Source organism: Ranitomeya imitator, chromosome 6, assembly GCF_032444005.1.
Source record: "Ranitomeya imitator isolate aRanImi1 chromosome 6, aRanImi1.pri, whole genome shotgun sequence".
Taxonomy (NCBI): Eukaryota; Metazoa; Chordata; class Amphibia; order Anura; family Dendrobatidae; genus Ranitomeya; species Ranitomeya imitator.
Genome location: NC_091287.1, coordinates 259,704,238 through 259,728,294, shown reverse-complemented (window position 1 = coordinate 259,728,294; position 24,057 = coordinate 259,704,238). Strand labels below are relative to the sequence as shown.

The 24,057-nt window shown below is 48.0% G+C and overlaps 1 protein-coding gene across 2 annotated transcripts in view; it reads left to right on the top strand.

The window, feature by feature from the left end:
* Positions 1-7,898: 7,898 nt before the first annotated feature.
* OTULIN (OTU deubiquitinase with linear linkage specificity) overlaps positions 7,899-24,057 on the top strand; it is a 58,233-nt gene continuing 42,074 nt past the window's right edge. The window contains exons 1-4 of one of the 2 annotated variants that reach the window (XM_069730599.1): positions 7,899-8,300; positions 11,839-11,997; positions 13,513-13,722; positions 18,034-18,327. In XM_069730599.1, coding sequence (XP_069586700.1) covers positions 8,239-8,300; positions 11,839-11,997; positions 13,513-13,722; positions 18,034-18,327 — 725 coding nt within the window. In that variant the 5' untranslated portion in view covers positions 7,899-8,238. The remainder of the gene's footprint in view (positions 8,301-11,838; positions 11,998-13,512; positions 13,723-18,033; positions 18,328-24,057) is intronic. The other variant, XM_069730600.1, reaches the window with a different exon arrangement.

Here is a 24,057-nt window from a genome sequence, read left to right as displayed (position 1 = left end):
GACCCACACAGCGTCTGCGATTAGCAAAACGTTGAGCCCTCTCCTGGGACAAGGTCAAATTGCCCACCACATGAGTCCAAATCTGCTGCAACCTGTCCACCACAGTATCCACACCAGGACAGTCCGAAGACTCAACCTATCCTGAAGAGAAACGAGGATGGAACCCAGAGTTGCAGAAAAATGGCGAAACCAAGGTAGCCGAGCTGGCCCGGTTATTAAGGGCGAACTCAGCCAAAGGCAAAAAGGACACCCAGTCATCCTGATCAGCAGAAACAAAACATCTCAGATATGTTTCCAAGGTCTGATTGGTTCGTTCGGTCTGGCAAATTAGTCTGAGGATGGAAAGCCGAGGAAAAAGACAAGTCAATGCCCATCCTACCACAAAAGGCTCGCCAAAACCTCGAAACAAACTGGGAACCTCTGTCAGAAACGATATTCTCTGGAATACCATGTAAACGAACCACATGCTGGAAGAACAATGGCACCAAATCAGAGGAGGAAGGCAATTTAGACAAGGGTACCAGATGGACCATCTTAGAAAAGCGATCACAGACCACCCAAATGACTGACATCTTTTGAGAAATGGGAAGATCTGAAATAAAATCCATAGAGATATGTGTCCAAGGTCTCTTCGGGACCGGCAAGGCCAAAAGCAACCCACTGGCACGAGAACAGCAGGGCTTAGCCCGAGCACAAATCCCACAGGACTGCACAAAAGTACGCACATCCCGCGACAGAGATGGCCACCAAAAGGATCTAGCAACTAACTCTCTGGTACCAAAGATTCCAGGATGACCAGCCAACACCGAACAATGAACCTCAGAGATAACTTTATTCGTCCACTTATCAGGGACAAACAGTTTCTCCGCTGGACAACGATCAGGTCTATTAGCCTGAAATTTTTGCAGCACCCGCCGCAAATCAGGGGAGATGGCAGACACAATTACTCCCTCCTTGAGGATACCCGCCGGCTCAGACAAACCCGGAGAGTAGGGCACAAAACTCCTAGACAGAGCATCCGCCTTCACATTTTTAGAGCCCGGAAGGTACGAAATCACAAAGTCAAAACGGGCAAAAAACAGCGACCAACGAGCCTGTCTAGGATTCAACCGCTTGGCAGACTCGAGATAAGTCAAGTTCTTATGATCAGTCAATACCACCACGCGATGCTTAGCTCCTTCAAGCCAATGACGCCACTCCTCGAATGCCCACTTCATGGCCAGCAACTCTCGGTTGCCCACATCATAATTTCGCTCAGCAGGCGAAAACTTCCTGGAAAAAAAGCGCATGGTTTCATCACTTAGGCTACGTTCACATTAGCGTTCCGCTAATGTGCGTCGCTGTTGCGTCGGCGACGCAGCGGCGACGCGCCCCTATGTTTAACATAGGGGACGCGTGCGTTTTTTGGGTGGCGTTTTTCGACACGTGCGTCGTTTCCGACGCTAGCGTCGGACGCAAGAAAATGCAACAAGTTGCATTTTTCGTGCGTCCGATTTTCGTCAAAAAACGACGCACGCGTCGCAAAACGCAGCGTTTTTGCGCGCGTTTTTTGTGCGTCGTGCGTTGCGTCGCCGACGCACGGGCGCGCAACGCTAATGTGAACGTAGCCTGAGCAATCAGAACCTCTCTGCGACAAAACAGCCCCTGCTCCAATCTCAGAAGCATCAACCTCGACCTGGAATGGAAGAGAAACATCTGGTTGACACAACACAGGGGCAGAAGAAAAACGACGCTTCAACTCTTGAAAGGCTTCCACAGCAGCAGAAGACCAATTGACCACATCAGCACCCTTCTTGGTCAAATCGGTCAATGGTTTAGCAATACTAGAAAAATTGCAGATGAAGCGACGATAAAAATTAGCAAAGCCCAGGAACTTTTGCAGACTTTTCAGAGATGTCGACTGAGTCCAATCATGGATGGCTTGGACCTTAACAGGATCCATCTCGATAGTAGAAGGGGAAAAGATGAACCCCAAAAATGAAACCTTCTGCACACCAAAGAGACACTTTGATCCCTTCACAAACAAAGAATTAGCACGCAGGACCTGAAAAACCGTTCTGACCTGCTTCACATGAGACTCCCAATCATCCGAGAAGATCAAAATGTCATCCAAGTACACAATCAGGAATTTATCCAGGTACTCTCGGAAGATGTCATGCATAAAGGACTGAAACACTGATGGAGCATTGGCAAGTCCGAACGGCATCACTAGATACTCAAAATGACCCTCGGGCGTATTAAATGCAGTTTTCCATTCATCGCCTTGCTTAATTCGCACCAGATTATACGCACCACGAAGATCTATCTTGGTGAACCAACTAGCCCCCTTAATCCGAGCAAACAGATCAGATAACAATGGCAAGGGGTACTGAAATTTAACCGTGATCTTATTAAGAAGGCGGTAATCTATACAAGGTCTCAGCGAACCATCCTTCTTGGCTACAAAAAAGAACCCTGCTCCTAATGGCGACGATGACGGGCGAATATGCCCCTTCTCCAGGGATTCCTTCACATAACTGCGCATAGCGGTGTGCTCAGGCACGGATAAATTAAACAGTCGACCTTTTGGGAATTTACTACCAGGAATCAAATTGATAGCACAATCACAATCCCTATGCGGAGGTAGGGTATCGGACTTGGGCTCATCAAATACATCCCGGTAATCAGACAAGAACTCTGGGACTTCAGAAGGGGTGGATGACGAAATTGACAGAAATGGAACATCACCATGTACCCCCTGACAACCCCAGCTGGACACCGACATGGATTTCCAATCTAATACTGGATTATGGACTTGTAGCCATGGCAACCCCAACACGACCACATCATGCAGATTATGCAACACCAGAAAGCGAATATCCTCCTGATGTGCAGGAGCCATGCACATGGTCAGCTGGGTCCAGTATTGAGGCTTATTCTTGGCCAAAGGCGTGGCATCAATTCCTCTCAATGGAATAGGACACTGCAAGGGCTCTAAGAGAAACCCACAATGCTTAGCATACTCCAAGTCCATCAAATTCAGGGCAGCGCCTGAATCCACAAATGCCATGACAGAATACGATGACAAAGAGCAGATCAAGGTAACGGACAGAAGAAATTTTGACTGTACCGTACCAATGGTGGCAGACCTAGCGAACCGCTTAGGACAATCAGAGATGGCATGAGTGGAATCACCACAGTAGAAACACAGACCATTCAGACGTCTGTGTTCTTGCCATTCAACTCTGGTCAAAGTCCTATCGTACTGCATAGGCTTAGGTTTAATCTCAGGTAATACCGCCAAATGGTGCACAGATTTACGCTCACGCAAGCGTCGACCGATCTGAATGGCCAAAGACATAGATTCATTCAGACCAGCAGGCATAGGAAATCCCACCATGACATCTTTAAGGGCTTCAGAGAGACCCTTTCTGAAAATCGCTGCGAGCGCAGCTTCATTCCATTGAGTAAGTACAGACCACTTTCTAAATTTCTGACAATATACCTCTATCTCATCCTGACCCTGACACAAAGCCAGCAAATTTTTCTCTGCCTGATCCACTGAATTAGGCTCAACGTACAGCAATCCGAGCACCAGGAAAAACGCATCAATATTACTTAATGCAGGATCTCCTGGCGCAAGGGAAAATGCCCAGTCTTGAGAGTCGCCACGCAAAAAAGAAATAATAATTCTCACTTGTTGAGCTGGGTCACCAGAGGAGTGAGGTTTCAAGGCCAGAAACAGTTTGCAATTATTTTTGAAATTCACAAACTTGACTCTATCACCATAAAACAAATCAGGAATAGGAATTCTTGGTTCAAACATAGGCTTCTGAACCAGCAAATCTTGAATCTTTTGTACATTTATAACGAGATTATCCATTGAAGAGCACAGACCGTGAATGTCCATGTCCAGACCTGTGTCCTGAACCACCCAAATGTCTAGGGGAAAAAAAGGCAAAACACAGTGCAAAGAAAAAAAAATGGTCTTAGAACTTCTTTTTTCCCTCTATTGAGAATCATTAGTACTTTTGGCTTCCTGTACTGTTATGATAGGCAATTCAGTACCACAATGGACATAGCGGTCAGAGCACATACAGTGATCTGACAATAACCCAAAATCATAGAACGAGCTCTGAGACGTGGGAACTCTGCAGACCGCAATCCCTAATCCTCTCCAAACAACACTAGAGGCAGCCGTGGATTGCGCCTAACTCTGCCTATGCAACTCGGCACAGCCTGAGAAACTAACTAGCCTGAAGATAGAAAATAAGCCTACCTTGCCTCAGAGAAATACCCCAAAGGAAAAGGCAGCCCCCCACATATAATGACTGTGAGTAAGATGAAAAGACAAACGTAGGGATGAAATAGATTCAGCAAAGTGAGGCCCGACTTTCTTAACAGAGATAGGATAGGAAAGATAACTTTGCGGTCTACACAAAACCCTAAAGAAAACCACGCAAAGGGGGCAAAAAGACCCTCCGTACCGAACTAACGGCACAGAGGTACACCCTTTGCGTCCCAGAGCTTCCAGCAAAACAATTAGACAAGCTGGACAGAAAAAATAGCAAACAAATAGCAAAGAAGAACTTAGCTATGCAGAGCAGCAGGCCACAGGAATGATCCAGGGAAAAACAAGTCCAACACTGGAACATTGACAGGAAGCCAGGATCAAAGCATTAGGTGGAGTTAAGTAGAGCAGTACCTAACGACCTCACCACATCACCTGAGGTAGGAAACTCAGAAGCCGCAATACCACTTTCCTCCACCAACAGAAGCTCACAGAGAGAATCAGCCGAAGTACCACTTGTGACCACAGGAGGGAGCCCTGCCACAGAATTCACAACACAGGTCGCTCCATGATAATATGGCGTGGACAGCGGCATTATGGGCGCTGTAGCTGCGGCAGGGTCCAGCCTGCTTGTAGGAGCTGCAGGCACTGCGGGGCCTGGTAGTATAGAGTCTGCGGCTGCGTCCGCCACCAATTCTCCTCCCAGGTCGGACATACCTTCTCCCCCGTGCTAACCTGGTAGAGGCCGGTGTCTCTCCTCCGGACTCTGTAGCGGTTCCTCCGGTGCGCAGTCTGCAGCGGTGTTATGATCTGGTGGCCTTGGAGCAGCATGAGACGTACTCTGGAAAAGGTGGTCCCTGTACTGACCGCAAACCCTGAACCTAGCAGCGCAACTAGAAGTAGCCGTGGGGGGTACCTAACACTCCCTAGACCCCTCGGCACAGCCTAAGATCTAACTACCCCTTAAGACAGAAACAGGAAACCTATCTTGCCTCAGAGAAAATCCCCAAAGGATAGATAGGCCCCCACAAATATTGACTGTGAGAGGAGAGGGAAATAACATACACAGATATGAAATCAGATTTTAGCATAGGAGGCCATACTAGCTAAAAAGAAAGAATAGAACAGAGTACTATGCGGTCAGTATAAAAACACTAGAAAATATCCACCGCAGAAAATACGGATCACCACATCTGACTAAAGACATGGGGGGTATATCTGCATCTCCAGAGAAATAGCTAGGCTGCAAAAAATCCTTCTCAGACCAAGCTGGACAAGACAAAAACATGAAAATGCACAGAGCTATAAGGTCCACAGCAGGTGGACAGCAAAAACAAAGCCAGGACTTATCTTTGTAGAAAAACACAGCAAACTGGAGAGACCAGCAGGGAAGTGAATCCTTCAAGAACAATGGACAACTGGCACTGACTAAAGGATCCAGCAAAGCTATATACCCCAGTCAGTTTTGCAATTAGTAGATACACCTGTCCACTCCTGCAGTCCAGGCACAACTGCACTACCCTCTACAACCACCGGAGGGAGCCCAAAAGCTGAATTCTCAACAAGCGGTTCCTCTCGTGCGGTCGGGTACTTTCCCCGGTCCTCCATCCAGGGCCCGTGAACGGCGTATCCCCTTCCGGCTCTGCTGCACAGCGTCTTCACTTGCGACGTTCCTCTCGCAGAGCGGCACCCGTTTTTCCCTCATCGCGCTTTTTAGCTGTTTCCGCCCACGATGGTACGCCTCCTTCTTCCTCTTACGCTTCACACGGCGCGGCAATGGCGATTTGCAAACAAACTGTCACAGTCTCTGGCACACAGCACCTAGCAATCCTAGGGCACGAAATCCTGTTCGTGACGCCAAAGTTGAGTCGCCCACCAGGGCAATGGGGATACTCGGTACCGGGTCCGGCCACTCTTAATGGGGATGTCACAGTGGCTGCGACACGGTCCGTGGCCCTGTGACTCAATTAAAGGGGAACGGTCTTTTAAGGGGTATTGTGAAAGTCTATTTTCGTGACGCCACCTGTGGTTCTCGGTTAGTAGGGACCGACGCCGCTTAAAGGGGTTCTCTGGGTGATGGTATGGTGGCTGGATGGTGATGCTTCCCACAGGTGAAGCAGAATCCCCAGGGCTCCCAAGGTGTATGGCAGGGATGATGTGTTGCCGGTAAATAACAGAAGACTCAGGGTTGCAGTCTTTACCTGGTTTACTGGTGGTAGCAGGCCTCAGTCCATGGTACCAGCAACAGGTCCAGAAGGAGTCCAAGCAGCCCAGAAACAAGCGGAAATCCCTGTGGCAGGTCAGGTTGGGAGCCTTCCTCTATGTGCTGGGTTTCTCGTACCTTGCTACCTGTAGTTTGCTGGCAAAGTACTCCTTTCTCTCTCCTGTCCTGGGACAGAACCTGCACGGCAGGCAGCTTGAGCTGTACTCTTGGGGGTTTTTGACGCGGTGACTCCAGGCTCTATCTGCTGCTGTGCCTCAGGTATGGTATGGGCAGTATACCCTCCGGCTCTACTGTGGACCTTACAGCTATTCACAACCTCGGGCTCCCGATGCCCGGTTTCTGCGCTCTGGCTCTTAGGGGCCTAATCGTCGCCTCCTTGAGCCCTCAATCTCTCCTCTGCTCCTTTCCTGTCTGCTCCAGACTCAACAAACTCCTCCTCCAGACCAGGATGGATATCAGGGAAATTCCTCTAAAACAGAGCTCCCCCTTCTGGCCTGGACTTAGAATATGTTGTGTGTAAGATTTACCTGCCAAAGAAATCCCTCGTTTCCAGGCATAGCACTACCCTCCCCGAGAGGAAGGCAGCACTACTGTGGTACCCAAACTCCTGGGGTGCCACACATTGCATGCTGGCATGTGAACAGAAGAACGTTCCAACACCTATAGTGATGGCAGGATGCTGATGACGCCGTAGACAGCATGAGCCACCTGCCTATAATAACACCATTTAGATGGTGCACTCCCAGGCAGCACATATACTAGTGCCCACCACATGCAGTGCAATTACAAGCAGCAATATGGCTGCCGTGGGCTAGCACAGCATTGTCACTATATACTGGGCTTCATAGTGTACAGCACGTGACCACGTTACCAGGGAGGCTCCTAGGGACAGCTAAGTGTGGGGAGCATGCGCACTTAGGGTCTAGGCTCTGCCCGCAGTAGTGCGCCTGTGCGAGTCGGCTGTGTCATTCACACATCAATCACTGCGGGAGGGGGAGGGGGCGGACAATGACGCCTTTGGACTGCACCGTCCCAATTTCCATCTCTGGATCACTTCAATCGTTTTTCGGGGCTATACAGGGGTGTCAGAGCATAACACACAGCTCTGCGGCATGCAGCACCGGCGCTGAGGAAGATGGCGGTGTGGGTTCCCTTTACATGAAAGGACCAGTGTGGGACACATAGCCAACCATAACAAGCCCTGACACGCGTCTGCATATGGGGAAGACTGTGTAAGGAGGGGGTTAAGGTGTAGAGCCACCGTCCACGTGACGTCCTGCTGACCACGTGACGTCCTGCTGACCACGTGGTGACTGCCTGAGCGAGCACAGAGCTCAGCATCTCAGGAGGGTCCTATTGCCACGCCCACACTGCCATCACGCCCGTCGGGTGCCGCACATGCGCGGTGGTCACTGTGGTAACACGGCAGGTGATGAGCTGTCCTCCTCAGCAGGGTGACCGGCCACTCTGCCAGCTGACAGTCTGGCACACTATTGTATTCCTGAGGAGGCGCCTGACTATCACTGTGCCCCAGCACACAACGCACGCCCTACTATACAGAGCTGGGCCAATCAGCTATCGTCTCTCATGACGTCTGGAATTCCTGGAGAGGAGGACCAACGTCAGACGTTCTCTAATTGGTGGATAACTCTTGGCACGCTGAGTAGACATCTGCTCGCAGCGCGGTGATTGGTTTACTGTGACAGAGTGGGCGGGGAGGATAAGGCAGAAAAGTGCTGTGCTGATGGACAAGGTTTCCGGTAGTTCTCACGGTAATCGCTGCGCGGAGCTGTACGGGGACGGCAGGTAGGAGTGTGTACGGAGGTTTCACTCCGCGGTGCCCGACACCAGCAGACGGCTCAGTGTGGCAGGAGCTGTCGGTGACCACAGGTCACGTGATGATGTGTGCCCACCCCCGTGGCGGGGGTTATAGATCCTATGTGGGCTGCACCCAGATATAGGGAAGCTACCATGTTCTCAGGTATGGGGGTGACACGGAAGAGCTGCCTGTATGTGGTGGGCGCAATCACCCCAAAGAGGTGTCCGCTGGTCACCATGTACAGTCCCTTCTCGGAAGGGCAAAGTGGACCCCAAATGCTGTGTATACTAGCAACCTTCCAGGTTGTCTCTTTAACATCACCACTGCAGCCAATCGCTGAGCTCAGCGCCTCCGCTGTTGGTAGCACAAGCCTCTAATGTCAGTGATTGACTGCAGCGTTGATGTCATTGAGACCGGAGCAGTGACAGAGAGCTGGACCTGGGGAGGGTGGTACCTGCTGTGTTTACAGCGCTTGGTGCCCTGTTTTCTGAGTGTAGAGAACACCTTTGGGTGCACAAGTCCCAGAAATGCTGCAGATTTGCCTTCTCTGTTCTCCCCGCTGGGTGCCAGAAGTGACCGGCCCTCATCACTAGCGGCGGGGATGCTCGAATTACACTGCACTTCCTCTTCTGGTGGCTCCGCTGTCTGGGCTGCCGGTGAGTCACAGCCCTGTCACATAGGGAGAACAGTAATCCGTGCCGCATCCTTGGGGACCCTCCCCATGGGACCCTCCCTACAGCTGTCATCACCAGCCCAATTCTTCATCAGTCACATAACGCTGCCTGTGAGGGGTAACCTGTCCCTGCCCATGGGACCCTCCCTACAGCTGTCATCACAGCCCAATTCTTCATCAGTCACATAACGCTGCCTGTGAGAGGTAACCTGTCCCTACCCATGGGACCCTCCCTACAGCTGTCATCACCGGCCCCATTCTTCTTCAGTCACATAACGCTGCCTGTGAGGGGTAACCTGTCCCTGCCCATGGGACCCTCCCTACAGCTGTCATAACCTGTCCCTACCCATGGGACCCTCCCTACAGCTGTCATCACCGGCCCCATTCTTCTTCAGTCACATAACGCTGCCTGTGAGGGGTAACCTGTCCCTGCCCATGGGACCCTCCCTACGGCCGCCATCACCGGCCCCATTCTTCATCAGTCACATAACACTGCCTGTGAGGGGTAACCTGTCCTTGCCCATGGGACCCTCCCTACAGCTGTCATCACTGGCCCCATTCTTCTTCAGTCACATAACGCTGCCTGTGAGGGGTAACCTGTCCCTGCCCATGGGACCCTCCCTACGGCCGCCATCACCGGCCCCATTCTTCATCAGTCACATAACACTGCCTGTGAGGGGTAACCTGTCCTTGCCCATGGGACCCTCCCTACAGCTGTCATCACTGGCCCCATTCTTCTTCAGTCACATAACACTGCCTGTGAGGGGTAACCTGTCCTTGCCCATGGGACCCTCCCTACAGCTGTCATCACCGGCCCCATTCTTCTTCAGTCACATAACGCTGCCTGTGAGGGGTAACCTGTCCCTGCCCATGGGACCCTCCCTACAGCTGTCATCACTGGCCCCATTCTTCTTCAGTCACATAACGCTGCCTGTGAGGGGTAACCTGTCCTTGCCCATGGGACCCTCCCTACAGCTGTCATCACCGGCCCCATTCTTCTTCAGTCACATAACGCTGCCTGTGAGGGGTAACCTGTCCCTGCCCATGGGACCCTCCCTACAGCTGTCATAACCTGTCCCTACCCATGGGACCCTCCCTACAGCTGTCATCACCGGCCCCATTCTTCTTCAGTCACATAACGCTGCCTGTGAGGGGTAACCTGTCCTTGCCCATGGGACCCTCCCTACAGCTGTCATCACCGGCCCCATTCTTCTTCAGTCACATAACGCTGCCTGTGAGGGGTAACCTGTCCCTGCCCATGGGACCCTCCCTACAGCTGTCATCACTGGCCCCATTCTTCTTCAGTCACATAACGCTGCCTGTGAGGGGTAACCTGTCCTTGCCCATGGGACCCTCCCTACAGCTGTCATCACCGGCCCCATTCTTCTTCAGTCACATAACGCTGCCTGTGAGGGGTAACCTGTCCCTGCCCATGGGACCCTCCCTACGGCCATCACCGACTCCATTCTTCATCAGTCACATAACGCTGCCTGTGAGAGGTAACCTGTCCTTGCCCATGGGACCCTCCCTACGGCCGCCATCACCGGCCCCATTCTTCATCAGTCACATAACACTGCCTGTGAGAGGTTACCTGTCCCTGCCCATGAGACCCTCCCTACAGCTGTCATTACCAGCCCCATTCTTCATCAGTCACATAACGCTGCCTATTGCTACAATATTTGTGGTATGTCCTGATGAAGGGGTCACCTGAACCCTGAAACGCGTAGATTAAACCACGTTGAAACCTCTACAATTTTTGGAATTCCTCTTGCGGCAGCGCGGGGATGATCCTTTTTTCCTACCTAAGTGTATGTTTCAATCAGGTCCTGCACTGACCTGTGGATCTGCAGCAGCCACCATTAATATATGTCCTTCCTTCAATCTCACCACATGAGTAGTTCTCTTGGTGGGCAACTTTGTGTAACGTTTGATAAGACTGTATTTGCCCTTTTGTGTCTCCCTCTTTTCTCTGACATAACACTGCCTGTGAGCGGTAACCTGTCCCTGTCCATGGGACGCTCCCTACGGCTGCCATCACCAGGCCCATTCTTCATCAGTCACATAGCGCTGCCTGTGAGCGGTAACCTGTCCCTGCCTGTGGGACCCTCCCTACAGCTGCCATCACCAGGCCCATTCTTCATCAGTCACATAGCACTGTCTGTGAGCGGTAACCTGTCCCTGCCTGTGGGACGCTCCCTACGGCTGCCATCACCAGGCCCATTCTTCATCAGTCACATAGCGCTGCCTGTGAGCGGTAACCTGTCCATGGGACGCTCCCTACGGCTGCCATCACCAGGCCCATTCTTCATCAGTCACATAGCACTGCCTGTGAGCGGTAACCTGTCCCTTTCCATGGGACGCTCCCTACGGCTGCCATCACCAGGCCCATTCTTCATCAGTCACATAGCACTGTCTGTGAGCGGTAACCTGTCCCTGCCTGTGGGACCCTCCCTACAGCTGCCATCACCAGGCCCATTCTTCATCAGTCACATAGCACTGTCTGTGAGCGGTAACCTGTCCCTGCCTGTGGGACGCTCCCTACGGCTGCCATCACCAGGCCCATTCTTCATCAGTCACATAGCGCTGCCTGTGAGCGGTAACCTGTCCATGGGACGCTCCCTACAGCTGCCATCACCGGGCCCATTCTTCATCAGTCACATAGCGCTGCCTGTGAGCGGTAACCTGTCCCTGTCTGTGGTACCCTCCCTACAGCTGCCATCACCGGGCCCATTCTTCATCAGTCACATAGCGCTGCCTGTGAGCGGTAACCTGTCCCTACAGTCTCACGTATGTTTCCATAGAACTGTACAGAGCTGAGTAATGTGACACCTGTACACATATTTCCTTCACAGCAAACCGGAGGCAGATGTACCTGTGAAGGTGGAAGTGGCCGACCCTCCTGAGAGCTCCCAGCAGCTGGAACCTGAGATCCTGAACTGTGCTGTCCTGCCGTCCTTCTATACAAGAGGAAGCGCTTTACTTTCAGAAACCAGCGATACGACCGACAATGGGTGAGATTTATTATTCCGCATCGCTTATTTAGCACCATCATATTCCTCATCACTTTACAGACATCATCACTGTCCTTAATGGGGCTCACAATGCAAATTCCCTATCAGTATGTCTTTGGAGTGGGGGAGGAAACCCACGCAAACACGGGGAGAACATGCAGTCTCCCTGCAGATGTTGTCTTTGGTGGGATTTGAACCCGGGACCCCAGCGCTGCAGTGCTAACCGCTTGCACTCTGCCTTCTCCGCTTCTGTGTATTTGTTTCTGATCTCAGCTGCACGAAAAAATAATCTTTGGTGATTTTTGCTCCTGAGGATAAAAATTTGGACACTTTGTTTTTTTTTTTTGAGAAATTTAAATCTTCCAAATAATACACGTAAGCGCTTACACTAGTCATCAGACTGGTCTGACCAGGTGCAATATTTCCGCCGGACAGTGGCCATGTGACAGTCCTCTACTGCTTGCACTAGCTGTTACATATTCCACATTATTACAGAATGTTGTAAAATAACATTTTCTCAAGTTTCCTTACAATGATCTGCTTTGAATTGTGTGATTTAATCCAGGAGATGGACAATCTGCTGCCAGGTCCACGAATATCTAAATTTAATGCTTGCACATACAGTTCTAGGCAGAATTTTAGGCAGGTTTAGAAAAATTGCTGCAACGTAAGAATGCTATCAAACATAGAAGTGTTAATAGTTGATCAAGTAACAAAATGTAAATGAACAAAAGATCATGACCATCTTGAGCCTTCAAAGCGGCATCTACAGAGTGCAGCAGCAAGACACAAGGTAGTGTACAGCATTGTCAGTGTCTCTCCCAGAAAATTCACAGCTGACTGGGTGTTCATAATGTGCTGTTCAATCACCGAGAAATCTGCAAGCTTAAGGTCGTCTGTAGATGCAGTGGTTGTCCAAGGACACATCCTGCTTACTTTCCATCGTAGTGAGATGTCCAGCAGTGCCATCAGCTCAGAACTGAAAGCAACCAATAGGACCCAGCTACACCCATCTACTTTTCACAGAAATCTGGCCACGAGTAGTTATCATGGAAGAATCGTGGCCAAAAAGCCATGCCTTCCACCTTGAAATCCCAGCAGTTACCATCGGAACAACAACCCCAAACATGCAACCAATGTCAGTAAGAAATGGCTTCAATGGAAAGAATAGCATTCTGGAAGTGATGTGATCATCGTGTGTCTGGGGTTAATCAGACAGAAGGTTCTGCATCCACAGATCTGTGGTTAGGTCTCCAAAATGTCTGGCATAACCTGCCTGCTGAGTTCCTTCAAAACTGTACAAGTTACCTAGGGAAATCGAAGGCAAAGGACGGTCACACCAAATATTGATTGGATTTTGATTTCTCCTTAGTTCATTCACTTTACATCTTGTTGTTTGCTAAAAAATAAACTGTTAACGTTTCTACTTTTGAGAACATTCTTACTTTTCAGCGTCTTCCACACGTGTCTACTGTACTGTATTTTATAAATGTCATCTTTTATGTAACATTTTAGAGAAAAGTCTCCTGATTTTCTGGATTTTGGAGAAACCGGCACTAACCAGAATCGGGGTATGATGGCACTGGACCCTGTTGATCAGAACACACAGCAATCATCGGGAGAGTGGAGAAACACAAAGGATGGTAAAGCGGATGTTGGCAGCCTGTCTGAGCGCAGTAAGAGGTCCAGGTTGCTCCAGGATCCCCAGCCCGAGGAGACTGATGGGTATACCAAGATACAACTCCTTTTACTTTATGGCTTTTTAAATCTCTTCAAGGGGCTCTTCATGTTACACATGATAGAATATTGCATTCATGTTGTAAAAGAGAGCCTGTTCTATCCTGTGTATATTTCAGGGCTGCCCATAATGGCAAAACCCTGTGAAGAGTTGGTCCACTTCATATAGTCATTGAAATGGTAATATTTACTGTTGAGTGCTACAGTAGTCAATTCCATCACTGGGTATACTTATACATTGTTCTAATTAGTTTTTAAACTTTTTTTCTAGAAATGATTTGTTAAAGGACTACATTATTAAAATTTATCATTTATCCAAAGGAGAGGTGGTAACTTGCAGATCGGTGGGGTTTTGACTTTTGCAACTCCCCCCACTGATTCCAGGGACAAGGCTCGTTCTCTATAGGATTAATAAAGGTAGCGAAGTAACTCTTCGATGTCTCCAGCCATCCCATAGAGTGAATGAAATGGGGGAGCGCTTGTACAGCCTCCTCTCTATTAAAGCAAGACCTTTCAGAGCCCTGTTCTTGAGATCCATGGGGGTCCCAATCCACAAGTTATCATCCAGCTTTTGAGATTTTTTTTTTTTTGCCCAATGTTATTTTCTGGTGTTTAAAACTGAATGAAAAATGAATATAATAGCACAAATGTAACCTTTTTGCTAAGTATATCAGTTTTCTGGTGCGCTTGCATATCTTTGGTGGCATTTTTTTATTGTACACAGGTTTGTAAAGTCCCATAAAGCTGCCATCACATTGCCACAGGCCATATTTTTTGTGTGTAATTTGTATTTCCGGATAGACCGTAATGTAGGGTATGGCCACAGCCTTTTGGGCCAAAAAAAAAGGTTGAAAAGAAGATAGCGGAAAAATGTTAAATGTGTGTGTGAAAGCAGCCCTAATGTATGTTGGAAAAAGAAGCCAAACGTTACAGATGGTCTAAGTTTAGACACTCGGTCTTCTAGGCCATACAGCTCATTAGCCTTGCCGTCTTACACATGTTAGGATTTTCTATACATTTATCTTAGAATATGGTTCTGTATAAGACTTATTAGACTACTGCTATAGTGTAAAGGTGTTTGCTAGTGATGTGGCGTGACTGTTAGGCCGGCGTCACACACAGCGTAAAACAATACGGTCCGTATATTACGGCCGTAATACGCTGAAAAGTCCCGAAAAAAGTGGTCCGTAGCTCCTCCGTAGGCAGGGTGTGTCAGCGTTTTTTGCGCATGGCATCCTCCGTATGTAATCCGTATGGCATCCGTACTGCGTGGTTTTCTCGCAGGCTAGCAAAACCAACATACCGCTATAGAAGTGATCCATGTGTCCCAAAAAGAAAAGAAAATATATATATACTGTCTATATATATATATATATATATATATATATATATATATATAATCAGTAGACACATATATTAGAGAGAAAAGCCGGTAATTCAGTGCGGTGTACAGTAAAATCACACTGACAGCTTACAGTAGAATAGGTAGAATAAATGTGTACACATAGAATAGGTATATATATATATATATATGTCAGTGAGACACATATATGTATATATATTAATATTTATTCCAGCGCTAGACAGCTTGAAAGCCGGTAATTCAATTACCGGCTTTTTCCTTCTCCTTCCTAAAACCCGACATGATTTGAGACATGGTTTACATACAGTAAACCATGTCTTCTCTCCATTTTTTTTGCAGATTCCACACTACTAATGTCAGTAGTGTGTATCTGCAAAATTTGGCCGTTCTAGCTCTTAAAATAAAGGGTTAAATGGCGGAAAAAATTGGCGTGGGCTCCCGCGCAATTTTCTCCGCCAGAGTAGTAAAGCCAGTGACTGAGGGCAGATATTAATAGCCTGGAGAGGGTCCATGGTTATTGGGCCCCCCCCTGGCTAAAAATATCTGCCCCCAGCCACCCCAGAAAAGGCACATCTGGAAGATGCGCCTATTCTGGCACTTGGCCACTCTCTTCCCATTCCCGTGTAGCGGTGGGATATGGGGTAATGAAGGGTTAATGCCACCTTGCTATTGTAAGGTGACATTAAGCCTAATTAATAATGGAGAGGCGTCAATTATGACACCTATCCATTATTAATCCAATACTAGTAAAGGGTTAAATAAAACACAAACACATTTTTTAAAATTATTTTAATGAAATAAAAACAATGGTTGTTGCAGTATTTTATTCAACGCCCAATCCAGTCACTGAAGACCCTCGTTCTGTGAGTAAAAAAACATAATAAACCAACAATATACTTACCCTCCGCAGATCTGTAACGTCCAACGATGTAAATCCTTCTGAAGGGGTTAAAACATTTTGCAGCAAGGAGCTGTGCTAATGCACGCTGCTCCTCGCTGCAAAACCCCAGGGAATGAGGCTAAAAATAGATCAATGATCTATATTTAGCATCATTTGCGGTGAGGCGCCCTCTGCTGGCTGTTCATAGATCGTGGGAAATTACCTAGAAAGCTCCCTGGCTTTCTAGGTAATTTCCCACGATCTATGAACAGCCAGCAGAGGGCGCCTCACCGCAAATGATGCTAAATATAGATCATTGATCTATTTTTAGCCTCATTCCCTGGGGTTTTGCAGCGAGGAGCAGCGTGCATTAGCACAGCTCCTTGCTGCAAAATGTTTTAACCCCTTCAGAAGGATTTACATCGTTGGACGTTACAGATCTGCGGAGGGTAAGTATATTGTTGGTTTATTATGTTTTTTTACTCACAGAACGAGGGTCTTCAGTGACTGGATTGGGCGTTGAATAAAATACTGCAACAACCATTGTTTTTATTTCATTAAAATAATTTTAAAAAATGTGTTTGTGTTTTATTTAACCCTTTACTAGTATTGGATTAATAATGGATAGGTGTCATAATTGACGCCTCTCCATTATTAATTAGGCTTAATGTCACCTTACAATAGCAAGGTGGCATTAACCCTTCATTACCCCATATCCCACCGCTACACGGGAATGGGAAGAGAGTGGCCAAGTGCCAGAATAGGCGCGTCTTCCAGATGTGCCTTTTCTGGGGTGGCTGGGGGCAGATATTTTTAGCCAGGGGGGGGCCAATAACCATGGACCCTCTCCAGGCTATTAATATCTGCCCTCAGTCACTGGCTTTACTACTCTGGCGGAGAAAATTGCGCGGGAGCCCACGCCAATTTTTTCCGCCATTTAACCCTTTATTTTAAGAGCTAGAACGGCCAAATTTTGCAGATACACACTACTGACATTAGTAGTGTGGAATCTGCAAAAAAAATGGAGAGAAGACATGGTTTACTGTATGTAAACCATGTCTCAAATCATGTCGGGTTTTAGGAAGGAGAAGGAAAAAGCCGGTAATTGAATCACCGGCTTTCAAGCTGTCTAGCGCTGGAATAAATATTAATATATATACATATATGTGTCTCACTGATATATATATATATATATATATATATATATATATATATATATATATATATATATATATATATATATATATATATATATATATATATATATATATATATATATATATATATACCTATTCTATGTGTACACATTTATTCTACCTATTGGACTGTAAGCTGTCAGTGTGATTTTACTGTACACCGCACTGAATTACCGGCTTTTCTCTCTAACAGCGCTGCGTATTTCTCGCAAGTCACACTGCTTGTCCGTGTGTAATCCGTATTTTTCACGCTTCCATAGACTTTCATTGGCGTATTTCTTGCGCAGTACGGTGACAAACGCAGCATGCTGCGACTTTGTACGGCCGTAGAAAGCCGTATAATACTGATCAGTAAAATACGGCAAATAGGAGCAGGGGCATAGAGAATAATTGTGCCGTATTTTTTGCGAGTTTTACGGACGTAGATTCTGCGCTCTTACGTCCGTAAAACTCGCATGTGTGACGGCGGCCTTAGACTGTAGGGATGGTCCTAACAAGCCACTAATGTCCCTGCGGTGGTAATTCCTGGAGATATATGCTGCACAGTCAGCAGTGTAGACCTAGCAAGAGATTTATATGGTGACATATGCATGAAATTTGGGTTTTAGGATGAGCAAGAGGAGCACACGTTTACTTTCTCGGCAGCAAACCTTTGTTTTTGTCCAGCAGGTGTGGAGGGGAAGTCCACCATAAATGAATTTAATGTCTGGCATAAATGTATATCTTACTGTGGAAACGGGTTATAATCTAAGTACAAACGATATGGTTGTCTATTTGGGTGATTCTTTCATGTATTATGAGGTGATTTATATGAACATTTTATTAAACCGGGTCCATATTAAATTTTCTTTTATCCCTAGGGGTGAATCCGTGAGGGACAGGTCTTCAGTTCCTGAGCGAGAGCAACCAGAAGATGTCCCACAACCTGTACAAACCCTTGAAGACTTGAGAGAAATGGGAGACTGCATAAAAAACCAACCTGAAAGGCCACCAAGTGATGGATCTCGGGAAGAAACGCCTGACGCTGTAGAGTTGTTACACAAAGATGAAGTTGTGACTGATGGGATCTGTAGTTCAACAGCTAATAAGACTTTAGAGGCCATGAAGACTAAGAGACAAGATGGTATGGTGCAGAAGGAATTGTCTCTGGATGTGTGAGTATTGGACTGTTCCTACCATACTGTTAAAGCAGGCATCCACAACCTGTGGCCCGGGGGTCACATGGGGCTCATTGTGTGTGGCCCCCTAACCACATGGACAAAAACATGCTTGACTGCCAGGTTTACTATATGTGGTCAGCCACACACAGAAGAGTAGAGACAGCGGCTGAGGAGCAGGGACTGGGACTACTAATGGTGCCTGTGTAGGCATCTCTGGATGCCTCGTACATCAGGAGAATGGGGTCTCACACTAGAAAGTGTAGTGTGAATTAGACAGGTGGCCTTCTGCATCTGGGGCTCGCTTCCCTGTAGCTTATGGGAGTTCTAACTTCCTCATGGTTCAGCAAACATTCCATGACCAGGACCATGTGCCAGCGTCACCTCTTCCTCTTTAGGGCCTATTCACACAATTTACTTTACAAGGCTTTTACTGCATATCTACATTAAAAATGCATAAAATATTCTGTGAATAAGATTTTTATTAGTTTCACAGGGAAATGTTCAAAGTAATGTAAAAAAAAAATGCACTGTGTAGAAAAGAGATTTTCATATTTAACCCCTTTACGACTTTGGGACTTTCCGTTTTTTGCGCTCCCCTTCTTCAAAGATCCATATCTTGGTTATTTTGAGTAGGATATGGCCATGTGAGGGCTTGTTTTTTTTTTTTTTTTTTTGTGGGATGAGTTGTAATTTTGCACGACACCATTGATTTTTACCATATAGTGTACTGGAAAACAGATTCCAAGTGCGATGAGAAAGCAAAAAAAGTGTAATTCCACAATTGTTTTTTTTTGTTTTTTTTACCATGTTCATGAAATGCTAAAACTAAGGTCATTCCGAGACCCCTAGCGTCTCCATTTTTTGGGATCAGGGGCTAGGTGAGGTCTTATTTTTTTGCATGCTGAGCTGACTTTTTTATTGATACCATTTTGGGATATATGCAATGATTTGATCACCTGTCTATTGCATCTTATTGCAATGTTGTAGGTCCAAAAAAAACCTTAATTCTGATTTCTATTTTTTTCTCATTACACCAATAACCCTATTGGATTAACTTAGTTTATATTTTGATCAGGCTTTTCTGAATGTAGCAATAAAAAATGTTATTATTATTATTATTATTATTAATTTTATTTCCTTCATTTTATTTTTGAATGGGGCAAAATATAATAATGTGGGCTCAGTCAACCTACATGTCGTAGGTTGTGAAGGGGTTAAATTTGTCAGACTCTTATTCAAAGAGCATTTGATGCTTTTTCTTAATGTGGATCTAGATTCACAATCTACAGTGCTGTGTAAATTAATTGGGACAAGGCATTTTTTTAAGTAAAATCGTAAGTTGGTTACCAGTCAGTGATTCAAACCAGTTTTAATATATAATAAATAAATCTCATATCTGCTAAAGTAGGACATATTTGTCACTAAAATTAGTATGTAGCAGTGCATTATAACATTTTATTAAATATTCAAAAATGTGTTTTTGTTTTTTTTTGCTTTGTCCCAATTAATTTGTACAGCACTGTATTTGTAAATCCTCATTGAAAAGCTCTGTGTGAACATGTCATGAGGCTACAGCCCCACGATGAGCATTTGGTGAGTTTGATGTTGCAATTCTGCGTATAGAAGGTAAATTAAGTTACTTGCATTTTTCTCCATCGTCTCATTGGGGGACACAGGACTGTGGTGTATGCTACTGCCGCCAGGAAGCTGACACTAAGTAGGTATTAAAAAAAAAAAAAAAAGTTAGCTCCTCCTCCATAGTATACACCTTGCCACTGGCCCTGACAGCTCCAGTTTATGCTTAGTGTCCGTAGGAGGCACATCTCTGGGTTTTCCCAGATGCTTTTTTCTCTGAAGATAAGACAGGGGCGACGGACCCTTTTGAAGGGGTCCGATCTCCCCAAACCAACAACGGGCGAGCACGTGGAGTGTCGCCTCCACGTATCCTTTCCCGCGACGTGGGATTTTTTTTTGCTGGACTAAGAACCTGACCACCCTGAGGTAACGGAACCCTAGGTTGTACAGGCATTCATTCCTTGTCCGTGCAGCCTCCACTTCATCACCAATGCACGACTACGGTGTTTAAAGGAGGCAGACGGTCCCTCTCCTCGCCTTCTGAAGGGTGTAAGGAGTTAGGGTGCCTGCACCGTCTTTTATTATTTATATATATATTTATATGTGGATTTTTTATGTCTAACCTTATGCGCTGTCAGAGGGCTGCACAGGGGGGGCTCCTGCTTCATCGCGCGTTCTGCTGGCGACTATATCCGGCGCTGTGCTGGTTTCCAGCGTTTTTTCCCCACAAGCAAACTTCAGCAGAGGCATGGGCGGAAGTCCCGCCCCTTTTTTAGGCGGTTTCCTGTTCGCTGAGGCATTATGGATCTTGTAGTCTGAGCATGGGCGGAAGCAGAGGCGTAGCTAGAGCTTTTGCCGCCCGGGGCTGTTCCCGAGTTTGCCCCCCCCCCCGCTCAATACACACAAAGGTTACCAAAAACGGTTTTCCTGTTTTGTAGAACTTAAACTGGGCCTAATGGTGTCACCCCCACATGCCACACCTGTGACTTAATACCACCACACCATGACCAGGCCACATAGTGACCGAATAATACTACATACAAGGGACAAATACCACAACACCATTTCCAGACCACATATTACCACCACATAGTGACTGAATACTACAATACTGATCAGTAATAAAAAAAAAAAACCACAATACTATCACCATAAGTGCCAGTATTCACAGGAGATCTGTACTTAGTATGCAGTGTCTGTGTAGAGGTAATACAGAGATCACTGGTGACATTATACACAGGACCTCTATATAGTATACAGTGTATAGTGTCAGTGTATAGGTAACACACTGACTCACCAGTGACGTCTCTAGGTGAAGTCCTTCATCTTTCATCCAGCACAGACCGCCATCATTCCTTCCAGCCAGGACTCGTTTCTGCAGGAAATAACAGTTATCTCGAGCTCCGCTTGCAGAACACATTACTTAATTTTTCACAACTTCTACATTACATCACATGAAGAAAAAAAGGTGACATAGTGTCACTCTGCACAGTAACAGGACCGCCCCCCCATTTAAAACAGTATACTCAAAAAATAAAATAAATACATCACTGCAGTAATAATATCCCTTAATTAGCCCCTATGGTAATAATATTCCCCACCCTGGCCCCGTTTCTCATTCCTGGCTCCAGCCATATGTTCTCGCATCCTGCCCTCATGAGTATCCATTCTACCCCATATGATCTCCACATCCTGCCCCACCAGCCTCCATCGTATCCGTCCTGCCCCATGATCCAATCCTGCCCCGTGTCTCCAATCATGCCCCGTATCTACATTCTGCCCATGCCTCAAGTCCTGCCCCCAGTGTGTCCAGCATATTACCCCCATGTTGTCCAGCAATCTGCCCCAGTGTGTCCAGCATATTACCCCCATGTTGTCCAGCAATCTGCCCCAGTGTGTCCAGCATATTACCCCCAGTGTGTCCAGCAATCTGCCCCAGTATGTCCAGCACTGCCCCCAGTGTGTCCAGCAATCTGCCCCAGTGTCCAGCCTTTCCCCAGTGTGTCCAGCAGTCTGCCCCAGTGTGTCCAGCATATTACCCCCAGTGTCCAGCATTGCCCCAGTGTGTCCAGCATATTACCCCCAGTGTGTCCAGCAATCTGCCCCAGTGTCCAGCATTGCCCCAGTGTGTCCAGAAGTCTGCCCCAGGGTCTCCAGCATTGCCTCAGTGTCCAGAAATCTGCCCCAGGGTCTCCAGTATTGCCCCAGTGTGTCCAGCAATCTGCCCCATGGTCTCCTGTATTGCCCCAGTGTGTCCAGCATTCTGCCCCATGGTCTCCAGTATTGCCCCGTTGTATCCAGCAATCTGCCCCATGGTCTCCTGTATTGCCCCAGTGTGTCCAGCATTCTGCCCCATGGTCTCCAGTATTGCCCCAGTATGTCCAGAAGTCTGCCCAGGGTCTCCAGCATTGCCTCAATGTGTCCTGAAATCTGCCCCATGGTCTCCAGTATTCAGTGTGTCCAGCAATCTGCCCCATGGTCTCCTGTATTGCCCCAGTGTGTCCAGCATTCTGCCACATGGTCTCCTGTATTGCCCCAGTGTGTCCAGCATTCTGCCCCATGGTCTCCAGTATTGCCCCAGTGTGTCCAGCAATCTGCCCCATGGTCTCCTGTATTGCCCCACTGTGTCCAGCATTCTGCCCCATGGTCTCCAGTATTTCCCCAGTGTGTCCAGCATTCTGCCCCATGGTCTCCAGTATTGCCCCAGTGTGTCCAGTAATCTGCCCCAGGGTCTCCAGTATTGCCCCAGTGTGTCCAGCAATCTGCCCCATGGTCTCCTGTATTGCCCCAGTGTGTCCAGCATTCTGCCACATGGTCTCCTGTATTGCCCCAGTGTGTCCAGCAATCTGCCCCATGGTCTCCTGTATTGCCCCAGTGTGTCCAGCATTCTGCCACATGGTCTCCTGTATTGCCCCAGTGTGTCCAGCATTCTGCCCCATGGTCTCCAGTATTGCCCCAGTGTGTCCAGCAATCTGCCCCATGGTCTCCTGTATTGCCCCAGTGTGTCCAGCAATCTGCCCCATGGTCTCCTGTATTGCCCCAGTGTCCAGCAATCTGCCCCATGGTCTCCAGTATTGCCCCAGTGTGTCCAGCATTGCCCCAGCCCCAGACAGTCAGACATAAAGAAAAAAAAAAAAAAAGTAAAATCCTCACCTCTCCCGTTCCTAGCGCAGGTCCGGTGCAGTCAGCGTCTCTCCGGCTCTGCGACGCTCAGGACAGAGAGGCAGAGCGGCGCGCACAGTAGTGACATCATCGCGCCCTCTACTCTGAGACGTCGCAGAGTCAGAGGACGCTGCAGCTGCCGGCGCCGCAGGAACCAGGAGAGGTGAGTATAGAGCGGGGGGCGGGGTCCGGTGGTGGGGGGAGCTGGCCCTGGTCATGGCGGCGGACGGCGCCGCCCGAAGATTTAAAGGGGCGTCTTTTTTTTTTTTTTTTTTTTTTTCTTCTCCTGCAGCGCCGGCCGCCCCCCGCATTGTGCCGCCCGGGGCGGACCGCCCCCCCCCGCACCCCCCTTCGTACGCCACTGGGCGGAAGTCCCGCCCCTTTTTCGGAGGCTTCCTGTTTTCTCTGTACAGCCTGTGGCATTATGGGTCTTGTAGTCTGGGGGAAGTCCCACCTCCATGGCGACGGTTTACTTCCTGTTTCGAGCACCCAGCTTTCCCGGGAGAGCAGGGGAAAGAGTAAAATCTAGATCCCTGCTTCGGCCTAAACCGGGTCCATGTGCGGTAACTCCTCCCACTTTTTTCAGGCATCCGCCCTGTGAATTAGTTTATATGTGTGGTTTGCACAGGAGACATGGTTCAGTGTTTGAGAGCATACGGGGACACAGGACTGGGGTAAGTGCTACTTCCCTCAGCCTGACAGCAGTATTTGTTCTAGACCTAGTAGCTCATAAGGAGATACGGAGCATAGCAGCAGCAGCAATAGTCATGTCTAGAAAGACTAAGACTCACTCAGTTCTGTATACCTCATGCATTACCTGTCAGTCTACTTTTCCGCATGCGCAAAGTAACCATTTCTGTGAGGCTTGTGATTCCGAGCGCGTGCAGGAGCCCCCATCTGCTACCCTGTCTGCTTCCCCGCCGGCTATCCTGCCGGGTGTGCCTGTACCTGGGTCGGCAGTGTCTCCCCCTGAGTGGGTCATATCAT